We start from the raw sequence: 19,987 nt of genomic DNA, 5'->3' as shown, positions 1-19,987 counted from the left end.
CTCATGATCCACTTGGATTATGGGTGATCCAAGGCTGAGATTATGGGTGTGAGTACTGCTGGGATTATGGGTGTGAGTGCTACACTCAGCCTGAGGCAGACAGCCTGAATATAACATAAGAGACAGACTTGCTCTCTTTTGCCATTGTTGCTGCTACTCTTCCCTTGCTCTCTGCTCTTTGTCACCACCATAAAAGGTTGTTCTGTGCCCTGTGCCATTCTGCCCTGGAGCCAGCTGAGTATGGACTGAAACCTCCAGTAACTGTGAGCTAAATAATCCTTTCCTTCCTTCATTTTGAATGTCAGGTATTTGTCCCAGCAATGAAAGAAGAGTAACTGAGATAGCAATTTAGTAAGACCCTGTGTGAGAATAATTAAAAATGGCCTCTTGGTGGGGTGTGGTTTGGGTTAGTGGGGGATACTTAATGAGGCTGGGACCGAGGATGTCTGTCCAGATGTTTTATTGTGCTACAAAACCCAGTGTTCCCTCCTGTCATCCAGGGCTGTGTGTAGGAGGGGGCAGGCTTGGTGGAGGCAGCTGCTGTTGGGTGGCAGGCAGCTCCTCTCTGGGATCCCCTGTGTCCCTCCTTCCAAGAAGTCTGCCCTGTCCAGTTTTCCTGTCACTCCAACAACATCCTTTGGGGTCTGACCCCCACCCCTCCCTCACAAGTGCCTGCAGCCAGTCCTGCCTTCCCCACAGCAAGGCAGGTGCCAGGATGCCACAAGGAGATGGGGTCCAAGCAGGGAAGAAAGCAAGTCCTCGAGGAGACAGAGGTGAGAGAAGAGGGGAGTAGGAAGAGGGGAAGTGTGATGGGAAATGGGGCTGTCAGTAGAGAGGAGCCACCGGATGGATCCAGGAGACTTTCAGGCGATAGATACCCTGAGAAGAGAAACCCTGAGGAGACAAAGGGCATGGAGTGAGATCACCAAACTGAACCACAAGTGATGGCGACCCCCTGAAAGACAGAGGACTAAGGCACACAGAAGGATCCCTGAGATGAATAAAGGTCTGAAGGGGGTCTTAGGCCAAAGAGAGGTGGAGGGAATGCTGAGAAGGGTCCCCAGGAAGGAAGGGAACTGTAGGGGACAGGGGCTGTGCCCCTAGGGAGGAGAGGCCAAAGATCAGACCCCCAGACTGCTTTGGCATGATGGTCTGGCACCTGTCACTCAGACACAGGGACATGGAGCTCCCTGCCCGCTGGGTGCTCCAGGTGCAGGTTGGCAGCGTACAGTGTAGCACCCTAGTCTGCAGGGCCAGGACACTCACTTCTTGCCTTTGAATGTGCCTAGGATCTTGGGCATGAACTTCCCCACCTTGCTGTCCCGGGTGTCCTCCTCCACCAAATTGTCCCCTGCCCCTGGGCTGCTGGCCTCATCCTTTTTGCAGAAGACCTCAAAGCGACTGTAGACACGCTTCTCCTTGCGCATGCTCTCCATGCGGCGCAGCAGTCGGTCACGCTCCTCTGCGCTGGCAGGCAGTGTGCGGCTCAGCCGGCCTTGTGTCCCCAGATTGTCTGAGCGGAAGATGGCTGAGCACTTGTCCTTGTCAGACATATCTGGGGCCAGGCCTCCAGCAGCAGGAGGGTGTCCCTGCTCACTGCTGCTGTGGGTTGGGTCTGGGCCTGGGGCAGGAACCCCACGGTGCTTCTGGCCATGGGCACTGATCTGCTCCAGAATGGCCTTGGTGTCATCCCGCAGGTTACTACTGTACAAGGCATTGGCTGTGGCTGAGGCTACACGCCCCCTGGGCCCACGCTCATCTCCTGCAGCCTCTGTGCTGTCACTTCGTCCCAGAGATGGTCGCTGGGGACTCTCAGGCTGCCCATTCTCCTGTAGTGCTGGGAAACTGCCCTCACCCTCCCCTCGCCGTTCACTCTTGGGGCTCAGCAGCTGTCTCAGGCGCAGGGAGCCCTTGCGCAGCACCTCCATAGGGCCGCCGGCCACCTCCTCTGTGGGCGTGGTCTTTGAAGACTCTGCTGGTAGGGCCAGGGTAAGACTGCCCCTGCGCTCAGGTACAGGGGGCCCTGGGCTGCTCCTGCGTTCTGGAACTGGTGGCACAGGGTTGCCCCTGTGCTCTGGATAGGATGTGGGGTTCCCCTTCTGTTCAGCAAATCCTGTAGTTGGGCTGCCTCTTCGATTGGGAAACCCAGGCGTAGGGCTCCCCTTTCGCTCTGGGTAGGTTAAAGTTGGGCTCCCTCTTGGCTCAGAATGAAGCACCTGGTGGGCTCCAGGCCCGTCTGGTGGGGGGCTGTCTCGCCCTTGCGGGGAGGTGGAGCGGCCCTGTGCAGAAAGGAAGCGAGAGGGCAGGCGGTCTGTGCCACTCCGACCCAGTGTGTCGAGGAGCTGTGCGGCTGTGAGCGAGGCGACTCCAGGCTGCCGCTCTGCCTCCTGGTGCAGCTGCTGAGCGAAAGAGTCGCGCAGGTCGAGCAGGCAGCTCTCCAGGCTGCGGCGCTCGGACCCCCCTGTGCCTGGTGCAGCCACCTCTTCCCGCAAGGTCTGGGACACCACAGCTTTGCTGTGGCTGGAGACAGTGACAGCGCCCCCAGTGTCACGCGCTGGCCCCTTATATTTCTCTAGTAGTTCAGCTACTTTGGCCGAGGCGGTGGAGCGCACAGCCTCTCCACCGGGACCTAGTGTCTCACTGACAGTCTGCTCCTTGTGCAGCAGCTGCACCTTCTCAGTGGTGGCCCCAGCAACCCCGCCCGTGCCCTCTGCCTGTGCCTGAGATGCAAAAATGAGCGAGGACCGGAGCCTTGAGCTGCGCTGGATGAGGGGATTCAGGCGAGAGCGGAAGGAGTCCTGCTTGGCCAGGCCAGCCTCCTCCACCCCCTCGCGCTCTGCACCATCTCCGCTTCCGGAGCCCGACACAGGGCCCTTGGCGAGGAAGGCAGTAGGGGCCCGGAAGGATGAGGGGAGCAGCTCTCCCGCGGCTGCTCGGCCCGTAGGAGCCAGCACGTCGTCCTCATAGACCTCAGCTTCCATAGGCATGGGGAGGCCCTCCTCACCTGTGTCTTCGCCATGGCAGCCGCTCAGGTAGGAGGCAAGGCGCCAGTGCCGCAACCCTGCGCGCCCCTCGGCTCCCCCCTTCCTCTCGGGCTCTGTCTCCATGGCGGGGTCCGGGCCCTGCCTCACCACTGCCTGGCAGGGGAACCGCTGGCTCAGGTTTGGACGCAGAGCACCGCCAGGTTCGAGGCCCCGCTGGCCTGGCCCGAAGGCAGGGTCTGAGCCATGGCGCACCTCACGAGATGCGCTGGATGGCACATATTCCAGCCGCTGGTGCCCGTCAGGGCCGAGCTCTGGGAACCGCGGTCCTGCACCCAATGTGAAGTCATCGTGGTCAGCGAAACCTTGGCGGCCGGCGCGGATCTTCTCAAATAGGCCTTGTGGCCGTGAGGGATTGAGCTGCGGGTCCCACTGGTAGTGCTGCTGGTAGAGCTGGTCGCGGTGGAAGTGACTGGTGTGGAAGCGAAAATCATCACCATGGCTGAGGAATGTCTGACGGGAAACCTGGCGCGCGGCTGCAAAGTTCTCCACGGCAGCTGTGCCATCGGCTGCTGCGTAGCTGTGCCGCTTGAAGGCATCCATCTCTAGGTGCCGCGACTGGAAGAAGCCCCGCGTGCCCGCAAGCTCTCCGCTGGGGCCGGCCTCGGGGTCCAACCTCCGGGACAATGGCCGCAGTCCAGTGTGTGGCTCCAGGATACCGCCTGGCCCCCGAGGCATCTCCTCCCGGCGGAAGGCAGACAGAAAGTGGCGGTCAGGGTCCAGGAAGGAGGGGAAACCCAGGCCTTCGTCCCGGGGTGGTTGGAATAGGAGGTGCGCCCGCTTAGGGAATGAAAAGGGAGTTGGTGCCCCAACACCAGGAACACCCATCAGGGGCCCAGCTCCTGAGTACGGAGCCAGCGGCCCAGCGCCTGAATAAGGAGCCAGGGCGTAGGCGTCCATGCGGGCCAGTGCCTCTGCTGAGGGCACCAATGGCTCAGACTGTGCAAAGAGAATGCGGAACTCCTCATCGAAACTGGAGACCAGCTCTCCCTGGAACACGTGCGCCAGGCTGCGGTGGATCTTCTCGAAGGACCACATGAAGCTGCGGGGGGGTAGGGGCTAGAGTCAAGGTAAAGTAGGGGCCTGAAGCCCAGGTGGGACAGGCAGGACCCCAGATCTGTAAGGACCTGGCCCCATGGGCTGTGTTGGGGGCTACAGGGAGAGGACCTCTGGAGGGATGACCTCATGGGGAGGGACTGGGACTGTGGGACACCCAGCTGGGCACACCTGTAGCTCCCACTCATCACCACGGCACAGTCGACCAGCAGAAACTTCTCCTTCACGTGGCCTTTGAAAGATTTCCCGGTGCGACAGTAGTAGGTCGGGCCCGCCACAGTTCGGACACGCAGGAACTGGGGAGGGAGGGGAGTCAGGTCTTTGCTTTGCTCGGGCCCTTTCCCCTCTTCCCACTGGGTGGGGGTGTTACTCACATCCACATGGTGTAGGTTGACACGGCACTTGTCAGCCATGTCCAGAAAGTGCTGTGCATTCATCTCATCTAGCAGGATGTAGACTGGGACACGGCGTGCAGCAGCCTCCAGCACTTCACTGAGCAGGTCCACGTCAGTAAACATATCCATTACCACAGCCACCACCTGGGGGCATTGATAGGGGAGAGGGCAGATTCTTGCTGTCCCTATCACATTATCCACCCTTATCCCTACAGATCACTAGCCAACACCATATAACATGGTCACTAGCCCACCCCAGGGAAGAGCAGCCATGTCTGGGGAAGTGGGTCAGAGAGATGTGGCCTGGCAGGGAACATGCAGGGCTGCTGGTCAGTCAAGGTGGTGGGCTTCGAATGCCTGCAATCCCAGCATTTGGCAGACTAAGGCAGGAGGATCCCTGGGAGTCTCAGAAACAAAACAATGCCAGGCACAGTGGGGAATGCCTATAATCACAGAACTTGAGAGGCTGAGGCAAGAGGATTGCTGCAAATTTGAGGCCAGCCTTGGCTACAAAGTGAGTTCAAGGCCAGTCTGGACTGTTCAGTGAAGCCTTATTTCAAAGACAACAACAAGAGCTGGGGAGATAGCTCAGCGGCCTAAGTACCTGCCTGGCAAGTGCAAGTTCCTAAGTTCGAGCCCCAGTACCAAAAAACAAAAGAAAACAAAACAACAGCAATAAAGTCAACAACAACAACAACAACAAAATGCCCAAATACCCCAGGTTCGTGGCCTATAAAGAGCCCTATGCAGGCATGGGGTCTATATTCTGTTAGGGGGCTGTCTCTTACCAGGTGGAATAAGCCAAGGTGAACCCCTGTGATCCCCCTGCCCTATAGGTGACTGAGCTGCCTGGACCCAGGCTCCAGTTTTGTCCTGAGAAGGGCTTCCTGCCTAGGGCAGGGTGCAGAGAAAGGGTCTTTAGCACCTGTAGCTTCAGTCTCATTGGTTTAACAGGCTGCCTCTGCAGTTTGTCACTTGCTGGGGGATACAGCAGGACTAGAAAGAATTCTCCCAACAACAAATGCAGGCTAGGAGAACTCAACATCCCACAGCCCCTTAGTTTCTGGGCACTGGCCATGACCATGGGTAAGCACACCTGAGCAGGGACCACAGCCCACACTAAGCCCCTTGACACTGGAATTTTCCAAGGAGCCCCTGTTGTAGCTTGAGCCCTCAGGGTCCTGCCTGAACCCAAGAAAGGCCTGGTCAGGCCTGCTTGCAACCCTCCTACTTCTCCTACCAGTTGCAGCTCTCTCCCACCGCCCACCAGGCCTAGGACAGTCAGTTACCTGCTGGGCAGAGCGGATCATCCTGCGGGCCTCATCCTTGATGCTGGGACTGTCAGGTGGTGGTGGCTGCACAAGTGTGGTGACCTCAGTCCCCTGGAAGCCGAAGGTCAGGGGCCAGCCCAGATCAAGCTCAGGCACAGCCTGGTCTGAGTTCAGTGGCCAGTAGGTGCCAGAGGAGCCATCCATGTCCACATCAGGAGGGCTGCCTTCAGGGGGCTCACGGGCAACACACTGTGGGGGCTGTACATGGCGGCTCACATGTTCTAGTTCCTCAGGGCACAGGAAGTCGGGAGCCCCCTCAGATGCCAGGAAACGGCTATAGGCCTCTGGGCCACCCTCCATCAGTGCATCAACTGCCAGGCGGTAGTATTCTTTGTAGTGTGGTGGCAGGTACCCAGGTGCCAGCGGATTGTCCCCCTGCGAGGAACTCTGGGAGCGGCGAGCCATGTTGTGGGTGGGGATCTGGGAAAGGGAGCAGGGAGACATTAAATAGGGGCAGAGACACCTGGGCCTTCCCCCCTCCCCATACATGGCTTTATACTGTGGAAGGGGTGTCAGAGACTCTGGGCTGGACTTCAGCCCAGGCCTGGGGGCATCTGCAGTGCTTGGTAGGTCACAGGGAACCCAGTCTGGTCCCTTTTCCTCTGGCCTCACTGGCTGGAACCCCAGTCACCCAGTCCCAGAGACTGCCTGAATCCCCAGCTTCCAGGTGAGGCCTCTGATCTACTCCACCCCTCATTCAGGGTTGCTTTATGATTCTCATGGCCTCAGACATGTTTGTGCTTTGTGGGTTCCCTTTCTCTATAAAAAGATTTTAAATATTTTGAGTGTTAGTTCAAAGACAAATATAATTCAGGCTGGACTCTATGTTGTTTCTTTTAAGACATTAGCCTTTCTGTAGGTCCCGGATGTGCCACCTGGAGAAGTTGGTGCTGTTCCCTCTGCCTAGGAGACCCAGGGCAGGTCAGTGTGCCTCGCTGGTGTGTAACCTATGCTGTACAACACAGCTGGGAAGACTGACAAGAAGACATCACACCTGTCCCCAGGTGAGCACAAGAGCACCTACTGCACTCTGGGATCACAGCCTTAGTCCCACCCACTGCCCCTGACACACTTCCTCCCCATGCTCAGGGCTTAGCTTTCCACCCCACAACCCCTCACCTCTCAGCCTTCTGACCTCTAGTTTTTGTGCCAGGCCACCACCTTTCTTTTGGCATCAGCCTTAGATAACACTCTCCTGGGTCACAGCTCCTTGGTGTCAGGCCTCCCCTGAAGAACCTGGCTCCCCAATTATTCAGTCCTGTCCCTGCCAGGCCTAGCCCTGTGGCAGGAGCCTTTCCAAGTCCCTAGAGTTGCTGTCCCCCTCCCCCCACACACTGCACTCAAGTCAAAGCCTTTGCGGAGACAGTGGGCCATCAGCTTCCCCACCATCACATTCATGCCCCTCTCCAGTGGGCCTCCACGGAGGCTAGCTGCTTAGAAAGCCATCAGATATGATCACTGGGTACCTGGGCACCTCATGGCTTCTGGCCCTGGCCTGCTCCCATAGACTGTTCAGCCCATTCTTACTGTACCTCAGGTTTCGGAAAAGGCAAGATTCCTGTTCTGCCTAGCACAGATTCCCACATGTTGGCCCTGGCCGGGGAACTGGTTCCGCCCAGAAAAAGGTGTGCCCCAGGTGAGGCTGGGTGATGCTGACAAGATGGGGGGTGCTGGCGACCTAGACTGCATTGAGATTGGAAAGAGACACTTGCCTGTAAATGCTGGGGCTTAGGACCCTTCTGGATACAGCCCAGGAAGCTGTGCTGCCTGGTGCCCCTCAGATGACACACTAACTGCATGTAGAATGTGACAAGAAGCTGGGAAGTGGGGCACTCTCCCCTGCAACCACTCCCTCATCAGCCCCAGATGCTGTTGTCTGTTCGCTGGCCCTGACTTCCTTTGTAGGGCACTGCCCTGACTTAAGGACACTCTCCTTTGCACTGGGCATGTGAGCTAGAGGCTGCTGACCTGGCAGTAGTAGAAGCAGGTCCCATAGCCCACCTGGAGTAAACTCTGGCCTGTGAACCTGGACAGGTCCCAGCGCCACAGGGTCAGCCACTGACCACAGTTAGGTCTGCTGTTTAGGGGCAACATCTGCCATACAGGTCTATACTATCCTGCTATTTGAGAGGTACTTCCAGCATGAGGAAGATACTGGAAGAGACAATGCTGGCCCTTCAATTTCTCTGGGGAGGGGAGTCCATACTGTGTAGGCTGTGGGTAACCAGGCGTGGAACTGTCCAGCATGTGGACCTCCTTGAGGAGTCCCACAGATACTGCTGGTTAGGACGAGGTCCTAGTCCTGAGTGGCCACCACAGGCAACCTGGCCTCACAGCAGTACCTACCACCTCCAGCCACCCTACCCCTCGCCTGCTTCCTTTAAAGGGCACACACCCCCTGGACTATGGACAAGGCAGTGGCCACTCCTCAGTCGGCAATGAAGAACCTCAACAGCCTACTTCCCCACATTTGCCTACCTGACTCAGCTGGAGGGAAGCAGGGGCCTATCCCCCCAAGACCAGTGACTCACAGGAGTCCTTTGCTGCTGACCTCTGACCTAAAGCCAGATAGTCTCCAGGGCCTGCCCCTCCATTTCTAGAATCTGATCCTACCCAGGCAGGAAGTGGGGTTCCTGTATCCAAAAGGCGGACCCCGTGAGAAAGCTCTGGGATTTCTATACAATGCAGGGCGATCCTGGCCAAGTACTGAGCATGATATGATAATAATAAGGAAGGTGGTATCCAGTTGGATGGGGCTCACAGACCGGAAGTCAATTAGTTATAGCTTGAGGGGTGCGGCAGGCCCCACTGTTAGCGCACCCTAGGAAGTTAGCGGCTGCCAGGCAGGACAGGCGTCCCATCTGCCCAGCCCAGCCCAGGAACAAGGGATCAAAAGGCCAGGCCTCTGCCCTTCCACGAAGGATCCAGGTGTTGGACTGTCCACCCCAGTCCGATGGCCTTGGAGGGGTGTCCCTAGGGAAGGATCCGGCCGTGCTGAGCACTCTCCCCAGGGTCTAGGTAGGCCGCACCGAGAGGAGCAAGTCACGACTGGGCAGGCTCTACTCTAGCCCCAGGCCATTTTACCTTTGGCTCCTTTTCGGCAGACGTCGCGCGCAGGTGGGGGTCCCCCTCACCTCCCACGGGGCTCGAGCCCTGCAGACCCGGCCCGACGCTCGCGGCCACACAAACTGCTTCGCCCGGCTCCCGATCGTGAACCCCAGCCCCGGTGAGGTCGCGCAGGGGCCCCGGCCTCCCCTCTGGAGCCCGCGCCCAGCCCCGTCTGGGCCCGGGAGGGGGCCCTACCTGGCCAGGTGCGCGGGGTCTCGGCACAGGGGCAGCAGGAGCCGACCGCCGCCCAGCGGCCTCGCGGTCCGGTCAGTCCGGCAGCCACTCCCCGGCTTGGCCCGCCCGCCCGGCCTGATTCACGCGCCCGCCCCCGCCCCCGCCCCGCCCGCTCTGTCTCCTGCCTGCCCGGGCAGCACCTGGGCGGGGCGCCCCGCCCGCGCCGCGCCCGCATTCCTGTGCCCGCCTGGCGGGACCCCGGCCCAAGTCCCGGTGCCCCCGACCCCCGGACGCGCCCCACTTCATCAGTGCTCTGGGCCCGCGTCCCGAACTCTGACCCGCGCCGCCCAAGACCACCAGGGCTCTACTTCAAGGGCTCAGAATTCCCTAACACTATCAGTGTGAACCGAAGGCTCGAAGCCCCTAAGCCTGACCCTTGACCCTCGCCCCGGAAGTCAGGGTGACTAGGAAGTTCCGGCTGGGTCCCTAGGCGACCGGCTGGCCCGACGTGGGGGGCGGGGCTTCCCTCCTGGGCAGGTGAGGCAGGCAGGTGAGGCTGCCAGGGCGGTGCCAAGCCCGGGACGGGGCTGGGCCTGGGGACCCAGCACACACGGCACCGCCTCAACACGCGCGGACACGCCTCACTCCCCAGCTTTCTTCCACCAGTCACCCCACTCTCACCCACTCCATGTATTTGGGAGCGCGAAGGTTCACCTTGGAGTCCCCATAGACCCTCTTATGCCTGCATACCCAGACACGTAGGGGACCCTACACACAAGGGAACCTGGGGTAATATAACACTATTCATCCTAACCCCACAAGCAGGAAACCCCATTCACACAGAGTCCTACAAGTACACCAAGTCCCACACATGCCTCTACTCAGCATGACCACCCACCATGCCTTATCCACACAAATAAAGGACCCCACATATAAAGAGGGGTCTTCATGCCCATTGTCCCCTCATGCATGAACATGTGCTCTAAAAGCACGGAAACTACCCTTGAATGTTGGGACCCCACATGTATTCCTAGAGTCCCTTTCACAGATGAGGGGAACCAGAACTGCATCGGGGAAGTGACAGACATCCCTCTCTGGGTCCAAGCCAAGAGCAGCTGCTGGTGAGTTGTACCTGTGCACACTAATCTCACACGCAGAATCCTCATTCACACATCAGCTACACACACACACCACCCTAAGTTTGAAACGCAAGCCCTAGTTGTTCCTGGCTGCCCCAGTCTACCTACTTTCCCCTCAGGCAACCCCTTCTCTTTAGGCCCTGCTCTGTGATCAGCCATCCCACCACTCTCCCCAGTCAGCTCCTCTTGCCTGCCACTCCTACACCAATCACTCGCTCCCTGCCACCCTGCCTGAGTCCTTTCTGCCAGCCAGCCTTAATTCACCTCCTGTTCCTTGTCCCTCTCAACCAATTTTGTCCTAATTCCAGGGTTATCCCCCATTTCATTAAGTTGCTCCCCACCCAGCAACACCCCACAGGTGTGGGGTCAGACCAGCTCGGGCGCAATTACATAGCCTAGGCTTCCTGTGCAGTGGGGGAGGTGGGGAGCTTTGGGGCAACAGTGAGGACCCTTACCCTACCTAGAGCAGGTAGGGGAGGCCTCTTGGGAAATGAACTTGGGTGAGTCTGGTGGACTAGGGAGAAGGATGTTGCTTCCAGGCTCTGAGCACAGCACCTGTCAAGGCCAGGATGCGAGGGTCTGTGGGTGGAGAGGGGTTAGGCTCCAGGGTATCCTGCGAGGCGTAAAGACTGCACAGGTCTGCTCAGACAAGGACACCAGAGCCCAGTTGTCCAGCTGGTGGCCTGGTGTTTTGAGTAGGAAGATGGGTGCTGAACAGTAGACTATGGCACCCTAAAGGACAAGCTAATCAAGGGGTGGAGGGGGCAGGCATGTGAGGGTGAAGGGACATGGTCTTGTCATACATTCCTGCTGAAGTTGCTGGGGCAGATGGGTGGAGGCTAGGGGGTGTCTAGGGGAGTCTGAGTTCTTATTGTCTACAAGCTCATGGAGGTGGACAGTGGCTTTCCCCACCGCCCCTGCCCTCTTCCAGGGGCATGAACACTAAGATGAAGGGAACCAGAGCTGCATCAGGGAAGTGGCAGACATCCCTCTCTGGGTCCAAACCAAGAGCTGCTGCTGGTGAGTTGTACCCTGATCTTCAGAGCATTACTACCCGAACGCTGACCCGTGAGACCCTCTGCAGCTACCCAGGACCCACCATCTGAGAGTGGCCATTCCCCCCAAGGAACGGTCTTCAGGGGACTTCTGTTGACTTGGATGTAATGGACTTAGGGTTCTGAGATACCTGCTGCAGCCCCTGGCGCTGAGCCTTGTGGCTTTGGGGCTGGGCACAGTGTTGAAACAAGCACAATGTTAGAGTCATGGAGGTAGGAAGGAGCAGAAGCCACGGAAGGAGCTCTGCTGGCCAGAAATGATTTTGAAAACGAGCAGGGCTTGATTCCAACTTGGCAAACTCAGGTGAGGAATGTGTGTGGTCTGCTCTGACTGCTCCATTGCCCTGCCTGCCGCTTCACTCTCAGGTCCTTTCCTACAGCTGCTTGCAGGTGAATGGTGACAAGTCACCTCGACTGGGTCCTGCTGAAGGTCAGTCCAGAAGGGCACCTCCCCTACATCCGCCCACTTCCAGCAGCTATCATCTCCATCCCCTGAGTCCCATTTCTTTTCTGTCATAGCGGCGGACACTTTCCAGGCTGGATCTCTATGGCTTTTGCATCCATCGCATCCCACTGTGGCCTGCCTGGGGTCTGTGCTTGCTGAGAGAATACCCCGCCTAGTCTTACATACTGGCTTGGGGTAGACCTGGCCCAAGCTCCTGGACCCCAGACTTCCTAGGTTCCCCGAGCCAGTGGGGTAGTAGTGACTCTTCCACAACAAGCCAGGGTTAGATCCTGGTTGCCCAAAATAGCCCCAGCAGCGTCTGAGGCCGGCACTCCTTCAGGAAGTAAGATAATGGGCACAGGCATAGCGTGCTGCCTCTGTGATCTCAAGCCTGGTCCTGCATTGCTGTAAACATGGGACAGGGCAGTGGACAAGATGCTGGCCAGGAGTGAGGGGAGAGTTCCTTAGTTCTACTGGTGCCATGGTATACACACAGACCCCCACCCTCATGCCTCAGCCTGCACATTGGCTACCTACTCTCTGTCCCCACACAAGAGCCCTCCCTCAGTGACCTCTGTCCACCCAGTGTTGACTGGCTGGGGTTGACCTGCTCTCCTTGGTCATGGCAGTGTCCTGTGTGGTGGACACCAGCCCCCACATTTGCCAAAGCAGCCAAAGCAGCTTGGCATCTGTAAGATGCTCAAGTGGCCACCTCGCCAACAGACTGTCCCAAGCCCCTCCCATCCTTCGCAGGCCTTACCTGGCCTTGGGTCTGTAGTGCCTCGAGGCCCTCGCTCCGGAGTTGCTCCAGGGCCATAGCCAGCTGCATCCCCTCCATGTGCACCCAGGCCTGCTCCTCCTGCAGCTGTTGTAGCCACAGTTGCTCCTCCTGCAGCTGCTGCAGCCACATTTGCTCCTCCTGCCATAGCTGCATCTGGAGCTGGACCTGCCGCCTTCGGTCCTCCAGCAGCAGCTGCTCTTGGGCCAGGCACAGCTGGACATCATGGAGCCTCAGTAGTTCAGGGCCCAGGGCCAGTGCTGGGCCTGTGACTCCACAGCCCTCCATGTGCTGGGGCAGGGCCAGCACCAGCTCAGACCCTGAAGCAGTGGCCTGCACGGGCTGCTCTGTTTCTGCTGTCCTGAGGTGTTCCTGAGGAGCCAGCTGGGTGCTGGTCACGTGCCCTATCTGAGCCACCCCCACCTGGTCCCACGGGCCCCCTGTGGCAGGGGGCGGAAGGCTGGCCTCGGTGCCCTGATGCCCCACTTCCCGCTGGGCTCGGCCCGCCCTCCTGCCTCGAGGTTTGCGAGCTCTCCGTTTCCCAGACATGGCCCTAGCTCCAGCACCTCTTTCACCAGATGTCTGTTCCCCAGGGCCCGGCTCATCAACTGGCGCCTCAGTCAGGTGGTTCAGGCAGCATCCAGGAGGCCACAGTGGGCTGCCCCTCCCCACTACTCTTGCCCTCTGCTCCTCCGTCCCAGGAGCCCGCCCTGCCCTTCAGCCCCTCAGCTGCGCAGCAACGCTTGGCTCTGGCTCTGTCTGTGGGCCTTTCGGGGCCCCACTCTGCTGGCCCAGATCGCGATGGGAAGTTTATAGGGACTCGGCGGCGTGGCAGCTCAGCCAGGCCCAGAAGGCTGACTAACCTGCTGACACAGGGTGCAGGACTTTACAGGCCACAGGCCTTGCTGGCCAGACAGGGAGGGAGACAGAGAAACTGGAGGCGGCTCTCAGTCGCTAGACTGTGGTGCAGGATGGCGTGCCCAGTCCTGCCTGGGCGGCACCGAGGCCCCCCACCCCCTCCTCGGCTCCACCCCGGTCGCGGGAAATTCAAACTGTGGCCACCTGACCAGAAGCTGCATCCTGGCTACGCTGACCCTCAGGGCCCAGATGCTGGATGGCAATGAAGCCCCCAGCCTACCCTGAGCAATACCTCGGGCCCAGACCCAGACACCCCCCGGGGCCTGAGCTTGCCCTCAATGTGCCCTCCTAGAGCGCCCACACAGTGGTCTCTGGCTATACCGTGGGCTGTTGAAGACTTTGGGCCTTTGAAGGTCTAGATGGCATGTTAAGGACTGAGATGAGCAGAAAGAATCTAGCCTGTTCCTGAATGCGGGTTGGGAGCACTGGCTGACATTCTGGTTTCAACTTTCCCATTGAAACGAGGCCTCAAGAGCCCTCATCTGGCCTGCTTTTGAGTTCTCCCAGTGGGGGTGAGGGTCAACTCCAGCTTCAACACTGGGATTCCCCTTGCTTTCTCTTGGGAGGGTGAGGCTCCAACAGGCCTCCTCCCCAGCGTTTTCCCAGCCTCAGGCCTCTGACTCACACTCGCCCAGGGCCCCTCACTGGCTGGACTGGTTTGCCTGGCCCAGCCCGACCTACCGAGTGCACACCTCTCTGTCCAGAAACTTTCTGAGCAGATGGAGATCACTTGCCCTGTGAATGCTGTATTAGACAGAGCTTGGAGGGACAGGAGGACTGAAAGCCACTAGCCTGGGTGGGGTCGGGGGGGCAGGATGGGGCAAAGGGAGCCAGTATAGCCCTACCTGGGGCTGCAACATGCCAAGCCCTGGGCTCATAGGCCTGAGGTCCGAGTCCCAAGTACAGGGACAATTCTACCTGCTGGCCCTCAGGATCACCAGAAGCAGAGTAGTATTTGTTGTTGGAGGACGCTGCCAGGCTGCTCATTAAAGGCATCTCGTGCTTGCCCCATGAGGAGGCTGTGCATAGCAGCTCCCCCCTGCTGTCCCACAAATATCCTATAAATTCCTCTTGAGGTTGGGGTAGGGGTGTTTCACACCCTAACTGCCCTGACTGCAGCCTTCCTCAGGGAAGCCCAGTGGGAACCGCCAGCCACAGAGGAAGACTGGCCAGCAGGTGAGAGGTCCTGCGAATGCTGAGCATCCAGAAGCTCCTACAGGTGAGTGTGACTGTCCAGGGCTGTCCTACACCTAGGCACGCACGATGTACATGAGCAGTGCCTACCTATGCAATTGTGTGACCGCACAGGCTTGTAAGCACGTGCATGCACACACGTAGGTGTGTGCCTGGGGCACATCCTGAGTTGTGAGCTCCTCCCAGCATCTGCTGAGCTCCAGGACACTCTCAGCTTTCACTGACCCATGTATATGCGCCACCTGTTGGAGACACCCTGTCCCCGCTGTGCCTCCCAGCCTTGAGGTGGGCAGGAGCAGCCTCCTCCATCTCTTTTCTGTGTGTCGCCCTCAGGTGGCAGGAAGGAGTGCACGCTCTGCCAGGGCAATCTCTAAAGCCCTGGGACAGGTCCTGGGCATTCCTTCCCTCCTCTAGCCAGCTCTGTACTCTATTTCTTCCCAGGTACACCTTCAGCTCAAACTGCTCTTTGTGTTCCAATTCTGCAATTCGGTGGTGGCTGAGCCCCCTCCTGGGTGTCCAGATGCCCATCAGCAGATCTGAACCAAATTCATGGACAACTCCCAGGGCCCTGGCCCAACTGGCTCATTGAGTTCTTTTTCCTCTCCCCCAGGTTCAGGGTCTCACCTCAGAGTTCCTACTGGCTCACTTGGCCACAGCCCTCCCACTTGCCTTCCTAGTCCAAGTTCCTGGAGCTGCCAGAGCCATTGTGCTTCGTGTGTGTGTGTGTGTGTGTGTGTGTGTGTGTGTGTGTGTGTGTGTGTGAGAGAGAGAGAGAGAGAGAGAGAGAGAGAGAGAGAGAGGCCTTCCTCATCAGGTACCACTGTCACCTGTGCCCTCATCCTAGCTCTGGATTAAGGAGGCTGATCCTTGTCTGCAGGACAGGGTTGGCCACAGAAGGGTCTGTGAAGTACTGATGGTTGTTTTATAACGGATATATAAGCTTGGGGGACTGAGCTGGATTATGGGTAATGCACAGTGAAGCAGATCCTGTGACATTTAACAGAATGTGTGGAAAAGTTGTCCTGGTGCCAGGGATTGGCTTGGAGAAGGAGTAGGAGCACATGCCAAGCTGGCCCCAGGCTGGTGTACTCAGGGTAGACCAGCACCACTGTGTCTCTCTTTTAAGTCCTGCCTAATCCTTCTTTGACCCTGTGAAACATCCAGTGGTGGGTCAGGGCAGAGAGACTTGGGGTCTGGGCACAGAGATTTGAATGTCCCCATTCTTCTCTGTCTTGGGAAGTGGGCCTCACAAAGTGGTATCCCCAGCCTTCACAAAAACCAGGTACTTGTTGAGACCTGGGGTAGAAAGCCACTGTTGGTCCTGGCCCTGCTGGCCATCTCTTGTGGCTGCAAGATGGGTCCCAGTTTAGGAGCAAGGCTTCTGAGACAGCAGGTGCAGCTGGCAGGAAGGGACCTATAAGCCTGGAGAATGTCCGTTTCTGCTGGAGTATGGTGGCCTCTTGACATGAAAATGCCAGGTGGAACTGCTGTGTCTAGGAGCAGTTTCGGGACCAGGTGCAGGGAGCACTCAGTCCTACTGACTCAGCCTTCTTTGCAGAAGGGTAGCTGGGAGTCCGTCATCACACAGACTGTTATCGCCTGCTGGGCTCTTCCAGGAAGCCATGGGGAGGATGCTTTTTCTGCCTCTCTGTTACTGCCTGCAAACCTATTCTTTCCAACTTTCTGATTATCTGCTGAGCCACTAGCCAGACCTGATGACTTGATTAATGTTGGTTCAACAGGGACAGTGTCTAGTTTAGATGGGTCTCAAAAGGAGGATATTGGCTGTCTCACTTCTCTCTCATTGCTGGAACAAAATACCTGACACTCAAAATTAAAAAAGGAGAGCTCACAGTTTGTACAGGTTTCAGTCCATGCTCAGCTGGCTCCAAGGCAGAGTATCACATGGCAGAGGGCAGCAGTTCACAATGGTGGAAAACAGCAAAACAGCAAGAGCAAAAAGGCAGGAGGAGCAGCAGAGAGCAAGCCTCTCTCCCTCACACAGTAGTCCCTTGCTATTTCGTGGTTTGGCTTTTGCAGACTCCCTGTTTTGCAGGTTTTCAAAAATATTAATCTAAATTATTTATCTCGGATGTTTTGCTATATTGTGGGACTTTGCAGTATCACACAGTATATGTATGTTGTTAAAATTACAAAGATTTACAAGCTTAGAAAATGGTTAAGAACATTAGAAGTGTTTTTAAAAGTGTGGGAAAGGCTTATAAGAGTGTGGGAAGGGTTTATAAAGCCTTAATATATATATAAATACTAATACATAACTACTTTGCTGATTTTCACTTATTGTGGGGTTATCTAGAAAGTAACCTCCAAGATAAGTGAGGGACCACTACTGCATCCATTCTGTCTGCCGCAGGTGGGTGTGGCACTCACACCCATAATCCCAGCAGCACTCACACCCATAATCCCAGCATTGGATCTTGAATTAATCACAAACTCTAGAAATTCACCCCACAACTGCATGAGGCTTTGGGAGGACAACTAGACACAAACCATAACACTGGCTAACATCAAAGGATAGTTATGATGCTCACTGTTTGTCATGTAACCCTCTCTGGGTGGCCCTCCCATAAAAACCACCCCACACTTTTCCCCAGGCCCCAAGTCACTGCACAGTGCTCAGCAGTGCCCACCCAAGCCAACCTTCTTGCCAACAGGAGTGTTCACCCAGGGTGCCCCTCACTGTGGCCCCTGGGGCCTCCTGGCACAGGGGCTCTAGTTGGTTACAGTCAAGTTGAAGTTAGTGTCAACATGTTGAGTGACTGGAGGCCAAACCCATCCATTTCCTCCGCCACCCACTTCCCCCAGAGGTGTCGGTGTCAGAGGGAGAAAGTGGCCCCCCACTGGGCCATGTGTTTTGCTCAGGCCTTCACGTGCCCCCTCGTGTGCTTTCCCTTCTCTGTCCTGTGTCCTGCTTCTGGGACTGATGCCAGGAGTCCCTGGAGCCACAAGCCACTTCTCAGGTGACCCACAGCCCTTCAGAAGCCTTCTCTTTCTGCCAGGGACCACAGGCCTTGCTCTGGAACTCCTAAGACCTTCCTTGCCCATAGGCGTCCTTCTCCCCTTTATGTGAAGCCCCAGCAGCCCCACGGGCCTCAGCAACACCTCAGTGGCCCTGGAAAGCCGCCAGGCCTCTCAGTGAGCGGGCCAGAGCAGCACCTCAGGAGTGGGGTGGGAGTGGGGCTAGCACGCACCTCTCACACTGCCTTCCTGCAGGACAGAGGCTCCAGGTGCAGTGCTTTCTGTCCCATTGCAGGACGCTGGCGTGGCCTCAGCCCAATGGCGTCCTAAAGTCCCTGACCCACCTAGCACATGGATGATGAAGCTTCCTTGCCTGTCTCCTTGCGCTGCTGGAGTAGCTGCCACAAACCTCGGGCCTTAGGACAGCATCCACATGTGAGGGATCAGTCCTGTGACTTAGTAGCCTCACAAATGAAGCGGTGGCAGAGGCGTACTCCTCCTTAAAGGGCTGCTCTACTCTCCTGCTCTTTTAACTTCTAGCCCCACGTGCCTGGCTTGAGGCACCATTTTTTTTTTTTTTTATTTTTTAGACAGTCTTGCTGTAGTTCAGGTTGGCCTTGAACTCACTTTGTAGCCCAGGCTGGCCTCAAACTCAGTGATCCTCCTGCCTCAGCCTCCCGAGTTCTGGGATTACAGGTGTGCACCACCATGCCTGTTGCAAGGCCGCTTCCTTCATCTTCAGTCAGTAACTGGACTTTTTAATTTTTGGTGCTGGGAATCAAACTGAGGGCCGCACCCTTGCCAGGCGGGCGCTGTGCTGCTGAGCTATACCCCCAACCCATGGGGGCCTGGCCCTAGCTCAGTCCTTTAAGTGGCTGCTTCCACAATGCTGGCAGCCTCGGGTTGCTGTAGTTCAATCCCCACAACACTCCCGCCAGCCAAAAGTGCCCTGAAGGCATTCGAGGAGGGAAAAAAAAAATCCTTATATCCCCAACCCAGCTGTACCTTTCCGAATCCTCTATTCTGCCTCCCTCTTCCCCTTTTCCGCTTAAGGATGATATTGGATCCACCTGGATAATGCAGGACCATCTCCCTGTCTTTTTTATTTTTTTAAATACCACCAACTTGAAACACATTTTTTTTTTCTTTTTCAACAGTGGTGGGCTGCACAATACTTTGAATCCTTGAGAACTCTTGAGCCTCTAACTACACTAAAAATAGTGTCCAAACATTTGAAACATAACAAAGCCATTCTCTCTACTGGCTTCCAGTAACAAATTCCACAGGATCAAAATTCCTGATATAGTTGCAACTGGGTTTTTTTTTTGCCCACTACATTGTAAGCTACTTGTATCCAAGAACCAGGTCTTGTCATTATTTTATCTGTACCCCTCCAAATTCTCCCTCCACCTACACAGTGTCTAATAATGAGACAAAGCAATCTAAAGTTCTTGCCACACAGAAGGTAGATAACAATATTTTATTTTTCATTTTTTGACGGAACCGGAGATTGAACTCAGGCCCTTGCGCTTGCCAGGCAAATGCTTATTCTACTGAGCCATCTCCCCGGCCCCAACAATATTTTAAATCAACTGTATATTTAGAATTTGGTTGTGTATGCCTGTAACCCCAGCACTCTGAGAGACCAGAGCAGGAAGATCCCAAATTCAAGGCTAGCCTGTGCAACTTGGTGACTTAATGGCACCCTGTCTCAAAATAGAGCTAGATAGAGCTAGAGCTAGCTTCCCGTTGGCGCTAGCGAAGAGGCTTGTCTTAGTTACTCTTCTCTCCTTGCTGGGACAAATACCCAACATGCAAAATGAAGGAAAGAAAGGCTTATTTAGCTCACGGTGGAGGTTTTAATCCATACTCGGCAGGCTCCAAGTCAGAGTGGTACATAGCAGAGAGCAGCCTTTCGTGGCTGCAGCAAAAAGCAGAGAGCAAAGGGAGGCAGCAGCGCAGGCAGCTGGCTAGCCTCTCTCCTCCTTCCATTGAGTGCAAATTACCTGGCCCAGGGCAAGTACAGCATCCGTACCCACAATTACCAATCACAAACTCCCGAAGCTGCCCCATGACTGCATGAGGCTTTGGGGGAACACCTAGACCCAATGACTGCATGAGGCTTTGGGGGAACACCTAGACCCAAACCATAACAAGGCTGCTGCAGGCCGGGGAGTGCTTGCTGGCTGCCCACCTGTTGCACCACTGTCACCCATCATCTCCCGCCATGGCTAATTTGTGCTTGCAAAGGCCAGCCAGGTGAACTTATGGAGCGGTTGCAGAGCCCGCTCCTGCTTCCCTTGCCTTTGGGGCTGGTATTCATCTCTGGAGTTCCCCCAGGAAAACACTATTTCTACCTGACTCCCTCTTGGTG

General features: G+C 56.8%; 2 protein-coding genes across 4 annotated transcripts in view; one reads left to right on the top strand and one right to left on the bottom strand.

Moving 5' to 3' along the window:
- Nucleotides 1–12,585, bottom strand: part of Fam83h (family with sequence similarity 83 member H) — a 30,313-nt gene extending 17,728 nt beyond the window's left edge. Inside the window, exons 1-5 of one of the 2 annotated variants that reach the window (XM_023723932.1) lie at nt 12,505–12,585; nt 5,782–6,243; nt 4,472–4,636; nt 4,269–4,393; nt 472–4,083 (exon numbers count right to left, since the gene is read on the bottom strand). In XM_023723932.1, the coding sequence (XP_023579700.1) occupies nt 1,263–4,083; nt 4,269–4,393; nt 4,472–4,636; nt 5,782–6,243; nt 12,505–12,582 (3,651 nt within the window). In that variant the 5' untranslated portion in view covers nt 12,583–12,585 and the 3' untranslated portion in view covers nt 472–1,262. Of the gene's footprint in view, nt 1–471; nt 4,084–4,268; nt 4,394–4,471; nt 4,637–5,781; nt 6,244–9,126; nt 9,228–12,504 lie in introns of those variants that run through there. The other variant, XM_004638902.2, reaches the window with a different exon arrangement.
- Nucleotides 6,768–19,987, top strand: part of Iqank1 (IQ motif and ankyrin repeat containing 1) — a 34,357-nt gene continuing 21,137 nt past the window's right edge. Inside the window, exons 1-5 of one of the 2 annotated variants that reach the window (XM_023723936.1) lie at nt 6,768–6,827; nt 7,361–7,459; nt 10,140–10,226; nt 11,176–11,264; nt 14,570–14,659. In XM_023723936.1, coding sequence (XP_023579704.1) covers nt 11,180–11,264; nt 14,570–14,659 — 175 coding nt within the window. In that variant the 5' untranslated portion in view covers nt 6,768–6,827; nt 7,361–7,459; nt 10,140–10,226; nt 11,176–11,179. Of the gene's footprint in view, nt 6,828–7,360; nt 7,460–10,139; nt 10,227–11,175; nt 11,265–14,569; nt 14,660–19,987 lie in introns of those variants that run through there. The other variant, XM_023723937.1, reaches the window with a different exon arrangement.

This window comes from Octodon degus, unplaced genomic scaffold (genome assembly GCF_000260255.1).
Source record: "Octodon degus isolate 3935 unplaced genomic scaffold, OctDeg1.0 scaffold00104, whole genome shotgun sequence".
NCBI lineage: Eukaryota > Metazoa > Chordata > Mammalia > Rodentia > Octodontidae > Octodon > Octodon degus.
Note: the sequence above shows the minus strand (reverse complement) of the source record. Positions and strands in the feature narration are given on the sequence as shown.